Here is a 9,583-nt window from a genome sequence, read left to right as displayed (position 1 = left end):
GTCACGTGGGCCAAGTGGAAGAAATACAACCTCGTTTAAGTGGTGACTAAATCCAATCAAATTAAGAGGTTATTAGGAGTTTATCTTTTCTGGTGGTTTCTGTGATGGATGAAAACTATTAGAGATAAACCTTATAGATAAGGATACGGGTTCCTAACCTAGCATTATAAATAGCTTGTGGATCCTTCACCTAAGACACTCAAGTCCTACATAGGTTAGAAGATCCGAGTTTTTTCTTTCTCTTGCGGGTCCGTTCTCTCTCTCTCTCGTGTGGCGTCTTTGTGCTTGAACAGCGATAGCCGGAGATCAGTAAAAAATTATTTTATATTTAATATTCTGCCGAGCATTGTTTCTCCTACATTAAGAGCTTACATCTGTCGGTCCACGAAACATGATGGAGATTTAGCTCAGCCAGCCAAGAAATAAATAAGGCACATGTATAAGGCATGCAACGTTCCCACCAGGTTCGATAAAAAATCATAGAAAAGTGAGAAGAGAATATGCCCAGTTATACCATCTTGCACTATTGCTTGCGTTGCAGCCCTGAAATGAAAAAGCAAACACCAACTATTTATTGCAGAAATTCAGGTATTGTGGTGATGAAGGGGGAAGCAGAAACTCCACAATAACAGATTCGTCCATGCAACCGAAAAGCTTAGCAAGTTCTTTTTTTTTCATATATCCTAACTCGTTATTACACAAACCAAAAGCCACCATCCAGTTAGTGGATATACAAAAGAAGGGTAAGCAATGAGATTTAGCAGTCTTTAAGTCAGATCACCCTCTTCTGCTTCCTTTGCTTTCAGTACATTCTTTGCTCTCAACAGAAGTGTTGTTCTCCAAGGATCGTGCACTCAATCAAAACAATATCTGACAGCGAGCTATGATTTAACATAACCAAATGAAGTCAAGCATGGGCACGGCCATAATGTATCGATAAGAGAGAAAAGGATATTTAAACAAATAAGCACCATGAATGAAATACCTATAAGAAAATGCAAAACTGTTGCAATGATTTAACATGCCACTTAAGGCATGAGGGAAAATATATACATCAGCAACTTGTCTAACTCTGATCAGGAAGTGTTAAAAAAAAAAAAAACGTGTAATCAGGAAGTCAATTCAGGAGATGGTCACATTACAAAGGAATGGTTATTCATATTTCAAGTACCAAGTTACATCTCTGCGTGCATTGGGAAGATACGATATTATTTGATGCCCTCTTATGATAAAAAGACATGTCGTGTGCCATTGCACTTATGAGCTAGTGAACTGTCAACAAATAAAGACATGAATTTGGTCCAATAATAACATAGATAATCTTATGATGGACGCTCTTCTTGATCTCTTCATTTTGTTGGAAGGATAACTAGAGAAACATTAAATGCCATGCTTCCTCGAACTTAGGCAGCAAAACAGTAGGTTTCTCAAGGATATTGGCATATGCATTCAAGATTTTAGACAAGTATGATAAGTATCACTCTCTTGGCTGGATCAATTGATGTATTGATAATCATGGGAACCTAACCATAAAAGTTCCTTGTTAGGATCATCAACCAATTCCATAAAAATTCCTTCTTTACATCTACATGATTTTGTCTAGGTATGGATGACATCCATCATCCGAAACCATCTAGGACTACAGTTGGGTGGGTCAAACCAAGCTTAACCCGAACTTCGAGCAAGCTGGGCCATGTAATACCTCATTCAGCTGGGCTTGGGTTAGCAAACAGAACCCCAGTTCAAAAATCTAGTCACACTGTCAAAACATGGCTCCAAAACTACTTTTCCTGTATGAGAGTGGACAAAACTTTCCCCATTCAGTCAGTGCTTCTTCTCCACCCTTATCTCCAATCTTTCCCCATCCGACTTCAGATACTCCATCGTCCCCAACGTTTGTTCTCCTTCTTCCCTTCCTCTTCTTTCCAGAAAACGTATGGCGAGACAAGGATTCGAGGGCGGATATCGGCGACGAAGGAGGGGGCGGAGCCGGGACGGGGGAGAAAGCCGAAACCGTCCGGTCTAACTAAACCACGCCGGTCGAGAGAGAGGTTCCATTTTTTAAAAACTTTTTTTTCCACCAAGGACACATGCCTTCTCAACATAATCTCTCTGCTTTAATGAGGCACGTAGGGATAAACCACATCCTATCACATTACGACACGTAAACAAGGTATGGCAACATTCCAGAGCCTCGAGTACATGACGGTGGATGTGGACCCGCCATTAAAAATGGATGGCTGGTTGCGAGTATATTTTTGATGGGCCATCACTTGGGTTCGTGCTATTGTTAGATTTTGGACTTGTATATGGCCAAGTTTAAGGATGGCAACCGGATCGGAAGCGATACAACTGTTTATCCAAATCCAACTTATTTATTAAATAAATTAAAATTTTATATTTGAATTAATTTTGAATTAAATAGATAATCTGACACGAGATACATAATCTATTTATTAAATAAATCAAATCAGATTAAATAATTTTTAATAAATTAATAAATTTAAACAAGTTAAACAGATTGATTAAGCATGTTAAAAATAAACTAAGTAGCTTTCAAACATATTAAACAGATTTTAAACATATTAAATGGGTTGAATAATGACCCGACTTAATTATTAAACGAATCAGAATAATTTAGACGAGTCAAAAAAACTAGATCTAAATTCAACTCATTTAATAAATAAATTTGGACAAATTGATTCATTTATAATCAAAATACATTTATATCAAATATAAATCTATTTGAAATAGGCTGTTTCCGCTGATCATAAATACCCATCTTTAGTCAACTTTCTAAAATTATTTTTTTTTAAAAAAAATCTTCATGCTTTTGGAAGAACCAGAGTGGGAAGAACATTAATTCTTTGACCGTTTTCTACCAAAAAAAAAAAAAATTGCTTGACCCTTTCTAATTTTCTGTGTCCCTCTATATGTTCAACCCAATACTCTCTCGGGGGAAGCCATGCATTTGTGAGCCTTTGTTTTTGGTATTCGAATGATTCGTTTTGGCGCCATCATGTTATAATCTGACCGCGTGGCATTAATTATTATAAACTTAGTGGAGTCACACTAAAAAATAATAAATAATTTTTTTTATAAAAAAAACGTGGAATCAGCTTAAGAGACAGGGATTTGCGGCAGCCTCCAATACTAATGGGTTGCTGTTACTTGTTAGCGTCATAAATCGGCCCTACAGGGACCCGGTCCGGTCTAAGCATCATGCCTAGATTATCCGCGTCGTCTGACTCAGTTCTTTAATTTTGGCATTTCTTGGACTATTTCCTTCTTCTTCTTCTTCTTCTTTCTTTTTTTTTTTTTTTTTTTTTTTTCTTTTTTTTTTTTTTTTTTTTTTTTTTTTGTAAAACGGCTACTCATTTCATATAACTCTAACGTGAGTACAACCTGCTAAATCGCGGGAAAGTAAAAGATACAAGTAAGGATGAACATCATCATCAGACGTCCAAGTAAAATCTCCGGAATGCCGGGCAGCATGAGAGGCGACCCAGTCTGCAGCCCTGTTCGCCTCTCTGAACACATGTCCTATCTGAACGTCGCCCATCAGCCATACCATCCTACGTACCTCTCTAATGAGGAGATGGCCATCCCCAAACCGATCCGCCCCTCGGAGCCACTCGACAACCACAGATGAATCCCCCTCAAGGCAGACCCGCTCCACACCAAGAACCTGCCACACATAGGATATACCCTCCCAAGTCGCCCGCAGCTCTGCTCCGACCACAGAGAGTCCAGGCGTACGCCGCCCTCCTGCCGCTATCAACCTGCCATGGTGGTCCCTAACCACAAATCCAACCCCTCCAACCACACCATCCACTGACCGACTGCCATCGAAATTTACTTTAAGATAGCCAAGGGGTGGGGGTACCCAAGAAACAAGGGCAAATCGGGGCGCTGAAGCAGCGTGGAGAGTACCCCAGATGTCCCTGGCTATCCCAGAAGAAAATCGCATGCCGCTATTTCCTTCGCCTGCTTACCAAATCCTTGGATCAACTGATTTCAACTGTCACCTTTCCCTCTCCTTTCTTGCCTAGAAATACTTCGAGAAATGGGTTCTTCATCATATGATAACTGAAGCTATTGAGCATTCCTTAGTTCCCCATCCTGAACTGCACAAACCCAACTTTGTTTCAGGTCCTACAGGCCTCGGTATTACAACTAGACCAAGCCTCATGGGTTCCCACAGCTTGAGCCTTTCAACTCTCAGCAAGGGCACCGCCACGCCAAGGTCTCCTCCTTCCCTTGGAAGGATGGTTACAGTGCTAAGCATAGATGGTGGGGGAGTGAGAGGCATCATCCCTGGAACTATCCTTGCCTTCCTCGAATCCAAGCTTCAGTTAGGACAATCCTGTTCCATTCATTAGATAAAAAAATTCTGTAGGTATAGTTGCAATGTTCTTCCTCGGAAAGCAACTGTCACGCCCCAAATTCGGTTCATGACACGGCCATGTTATTGCCAAGTTAAGCATACAATAACACGCAGCCAGTTTAAAATTTCAAATTATAAACAACTATATTCATGAAAGTCATTAAATGTTCATGTATTAAAATCCATACAAAGCTTCTAAAGACAATATCAACATTTAACATTCGTCTTTCCCATAACCCCGGAGCATGTTACGCTCCTTGTTCCTAGCATCTCCTATTCATCTGTAAGGACATAAATAAAATGGTGTCAGCTATGAAGCCCCGTAAGTAAACAAGCATAAACTTATCGGATCAAGCATAATGTTTTGTATGCTAATGCATTATTTGAAGAACAAACAGTTTTAATAAAGAAAGCATTTTCTATAATCAAACTAGTCATAAAACTATGCATGTCCATTCATGTAACATCATAAATATGATTATGCATCATAAAAACTTTTGCCATTATTCCATAATTCATGCTTTTGAAAACCGTGCTTGTCATAATTCATGCTTTGAAATTCGTACTCTCAGATGATAGTGCAGCTATGGTCACTATTATTACCCATGACAGGGCCATAATCTTTACCAACTATTATTCCCCGTTAACAGGGTCTAAGCCAAGCTACTATAACCCGCGGGCGAGGGCCGTTGCCGAGCTACTATAACCCGCTGGTGAGGGCCTTAATCTTTGCCAACTATTATTCCCTGTTGGCAGGGTCTTAACCAAGCTACTATAACCCGCTAGCAAGGGCCGTATGCCAAGCTACTATAACCCGTTGGCGAGGACCATAATCTTTGCCAACTATTATTTCCCGTTAGTAGGGTCTCAACCAAGCTACTATAACCCGCTGGCGAGGGCCATAATCTTTGCCAACTATTGTTCCCCGTTGGCAGGGTCTAAGCCAAGCTATTATAACCCGCTGGCGAGGGCCGTATGCCGAGCTACTATAACCCGCTGGCAAGAGCCGTACATAGCAATCTAAGAGTTCATAAACCATATCATGCTCTTTATGAATCTTATCTCATAGATACATTGGAAAATGAATGATGACATCATGATGAATAAAACTCATGATCATGCCGAAAACTTTATTTTTCCATACATCTTTCTACATCATCCTAATCATGTGTAAATAATATAATAATCATGATGGATGCTATTTATTCAAAATCATGCAATCATTCGTTAACACATGCTTGATCCTAATTTTGTGAAAACATAAATAATCCTATACAATTTCATACTCAAATAGTTGCAAGTATTTGATAAAACATAAGGTTATATCAGGGTTACTTACTTTTCCCACAATTCATATACACAATTCAAATTACATAAATAATACGTGTTCATCTTATAAAATGTGATACATGATCCATAATAAGATTAAAACAGGTTACTTACATTAATTTGCTGACCAAATGCCAATTCTCCAATACCTAGCAAGAACATTAAATTACATGTCACTTGCACATTTAATTTCTATTTATTTATAATCTTAAAGTCATTTACAGCCCATCCTTAGGACTCAATTTCATTTTCGGGTTCATAGCCTAATTTAATTTCTGGTTCAGGCCTAAGCTAATTTCTGATTTGGATTTGATTCCATTTCTGGTTCAGATCTGGGTCCATTGCATACTGGTTCAGGTTTGACCCAATTTCTAGTTCAGGTCCGGGTCAATTGCATACTGGCTCAGATCTGACCCAATTTTTGGTTCAAGTCTGGGTCAATTGCATACTGGCTCAGATCTGACCCAATTAATGGTTCAGGCTTGGGTCAATTGTATACTGGTTCAGTAAATTCTGGGTTAAAAATTATTTAACTCGGACCAGGGCCCAGCACGGCTTCAAACTTCTAAATCCAAATCTATTTGAAGCCCACCCTGGAATTAGGCCCATTTCGGCCCACCGAACTCTTCATTTTATTTTTCTTTTTCCTTTTCGTTCTTGTCTTCTTTTCCTTTTTCTTTTCTTTCTTCTTTTTCTTTTCTTTCTTCTCCTCCCTTCGCGAACCTTCTCTTCCTTTCTTTCTTCTTCCCTTCCTGAGCTCCTCTTCCTCTTCTCCTCTTCTCCTCTTCTCCCATGAAACCAAGAGGCGAGCTCAGGAGGAGGCCGGCCCGAAGCCGGCGGCGCTGCAGCCAACCGGCGGTGCCTGCAGCGGCCACGGTCCCACCTGCAGCGGCCGCGGCCTGGTTGGCCACTCTCCTTCTCCACCTTCGGTGGAGGAGATGGGGCACGGGCACTCCTCAAGAAGCAGAGGAACCGGCCGAAGCCGGTGGTGCCCGCGTAACGCACGGCCGACGCCCGTGATCGGCCTGACGGCATCCACGGTGCCCCGAGTCAGCGGCGTCTATGGGCAAATAGGGAGATCCCCCTTCGGCTCTCCTTCTCCGGTCATCTTTGGCCGAAAATCAAACTGGTTCCACCCATGGGAACCAGATCTACTCCAGCCGAGAGCTCTTTCGTGCATTAGAGGTAGGTATACATTTAGGATTTTTAGATCTAAGATTTTAATGGGAGTGAGAATCACAGTCGAGTGGAAGGGGAAAGCTGATTCGGGCTGGGCCGTCCATGGCCTTCGGTCGACCGATCCAACATTGGATGACGGCCGCTCACAGTAAGATCTTCCCCTTCCTTCCTCTGTTAATCCTTTCCTAGCTAAATTAGATCTAAGCTAATAGCATGTACATCGTGAATGGGAAAAAGAAATTAAGGATTTACCTAGCTCCGAGGAGCTGTGAGGTGTTCCGGCGAGCTACCGTGTCCGCTCTGGCGACACAGGGTGGTGACGATCAGCAAGTCCCAATTCGGTCACATAGCCTTCATGGAATTATCTAGAATGATACTTGTCACTATTTGGTCACAAGCATTCTACTAAATCAATGCAAAAGCTGAGCTCCCAATTCGGTAGGTTCCAAGTCGTTCTTCTTTTTATTTGGACAGTCCCGTGCTAAATGTCCATGTTGACCACAAATGAAGCAGACTCCCATTTTCTTAAAATAAGGCCCCCTATGAGTCTTGCCACAGTAGGTACAGGCCTCAAATCTCTTCTTCTTATTTGTATCACCTTCAGAGTTCCGTGGCCTGTCACTCAGACTTTCTGTCATCTTGGGTCTCTTCTGGTCACCTCTTTCTTTTTCTGATCTCTTCAATTCGGCTTCCAATTTTAGAGCCCTTTCCAATACATCCTGATAACTTGTGAAAATCAGAACGGCCAACCTAGACCTGATCCCATATATCAGGCCTTGTTCAAACTTATTAGCTTTACTTATCTCGTCCTCCATGAACTGAGGACAAAACCTGCCCAATTCATTAAACTTGCTGGTATATTCCAATACTGTCATATTCTCGGTCTGTTTCAGGGCCAAAAATTCATTCTGCTTCACCAATCTCACTGACTGGGGGAAGTACTGATTGTAGAATTTACCATTAAATTCCTCCCATGTTAGTTGTTCACCTTTTCCTTGAACAACAGCCTTCATAGCTATCCACCAGAACTTGGCATTTCCTCTGAGCATAGGAACCGCCAATTTGACCTTAACCTCCTCAAGAAATTGTAGGGCATCGTACATCTCCTCTATCTCCCGAATCCAGGTCTCAGCAGCCAAGTAATCAGCCCCTCCCTCAAACATTGGAGGATGCAGCCTCCGAAATTTCTCATAATAAGTATCGGTGGACAACACAGATCGGAAGGAAAGCTGCGTCTGCTGCTGCTGCTAGAGAATCTGTGCCACCACTTGGCATACCCCAACAAGATCTGCCCGAGTGGCTATAGCGTTTGAAGCTGGCCCAGCTGGCATATTGGTAGCTTCTTGGGATGATGCTTTCACTCATTTTCTTTTAAGTTAGCCAGAACTTCATTCTCGCTATCACTCATCGTCACCTATCAAAATATAGTATTAATCCTTATCCATTTCATCACATTATATATATGTATTTAAATATATATATATATATATATTCTTTTATTATTATTATTATTATTATTATTTAGAATATCATTATTGTTCTTACTGTGATTCCAATTATCGGAAAGTTAACTTAGCTACCCATTCCCATGATTAATTTTAAAGTTTTTAGATCATGGTTAAAAATTATTGCTATGATACCATTAAATGTCACGCCCCAAATTCGGTTCATGACACGGCCGTGTTATTGCCAAGTTAAGCATACAATAACACGCAGCCACTTTAAAACTTCAAATTGTAAACAACTATATTCATGAAAGTCATTAAATATTCATGTATTAAAATCCATACAAAGCTTCTAAAGACAATATCAACATTTAATATTCGTCTTTCCCATAATCCTGGAGCATGTTAAGCTCCTTGTTCCTAGCATCTCCTATTCATCTGTAAGGACATAAATAAAATGGTGTGAGCTATAAAGCCCAGTAAGTAAACAAGCATAATCTTATCGAATCAAGCATATGTTTTGCATGCTAATGCATTATTTGAAGAACAAATAATTTTAATAAAGAAAGCATTTTCTATAATCAAACCAGTCATAAAACTATGCATGTCCATTCATGCAACATCATAAATATGATTATGCATCATAAAAACTTTTGCCATTATTCCATAATTCATGCTTTGAAAATCGTGCTTGTCATAATTCATGCTTTGAAATTCGTACTCTTAGATGATAATGCAGCTATGGTCAATATTATTACCCGTGACATGGCCATAATCTTTAGGGTCTAAGCCAAGCTACTATAACCCGCTGGCGAGGGCCATATGCTGAGCTACTATAACCCGCTGGCGAGGGCCTTAATCTTTGCCAACTATTATTTTCTGTTGGCAGGGTCTCAACCAAGCTACTATAACTCGCGGGCGAGGGCCATATGCCGAGCTACTATAACCCGCTGGCGAGGGCCATAATCTTTGTCAATTATTATTCCCCGTTGGCAGGGTCTCAACCAAGCTACTATAACCCGCTAGCGAGGGCCGTATGCCGAGCTACTATAACCCGCTGGCGAGGGCCATAATCTTTGCCAACTATTGTTCCCCGTTGGCAGGGTCTAAGCCAAGCTATTATAACCCGCTGGCGAGGGCCGTATGCCGAGCTACTATAATCCGCTGGCAAGGGCCGTACATAGCAATCTGAGAGTTCATAAACCATATCATGCTCTTCATGAATCTTATCTCATAGAAACAT

At 40.8% G+C, this 9,583-nt stretch overlaps 1 protein-coding gene across 1 annotated transcript; it reads right to left on the bottom strand.

Annotated features, from left to right (window-relative positions):
- Positions 1-7,305: 7,305 nt before the first annotated feature.
- LOC103715813 (uncharacterized) lies at positions 7,306-8,058 on the bottom strand. Its single transcript, XM_008803572.4, has one exon. The coding sequence runs from the start codon at positions 8,056-8,058 to the stop codon at positions 7,306-7,308; it is 753 nt and encodes a 250-aa protein (XP_008801794.4).
- Positions 8,059-9,583: the final 1,525 nt, after the last annotated feature.

This window comes from Phoenix dactylifera, chromosome 7, assembly GCF_051530095.1.
Source record: "Phoenix dactylifera cultivar Ajwa chromosome 7, Ajwa_hap1_PhDact_Kaust_v1.1, whole genome shotgun sequence".
NCBI classification, from domain to species: domain Eukaryota; kingdom Viridiplantae; phylum Streptophyta; class Magnoliopsida; order Arecales; family Arecaceae; genus Phoenix; species Phoenix dactylifera.
Note: the sequence above shows the minus strand (reverse complement) of the source record. Positions and strands in the feature narration are given on the sequence as shown.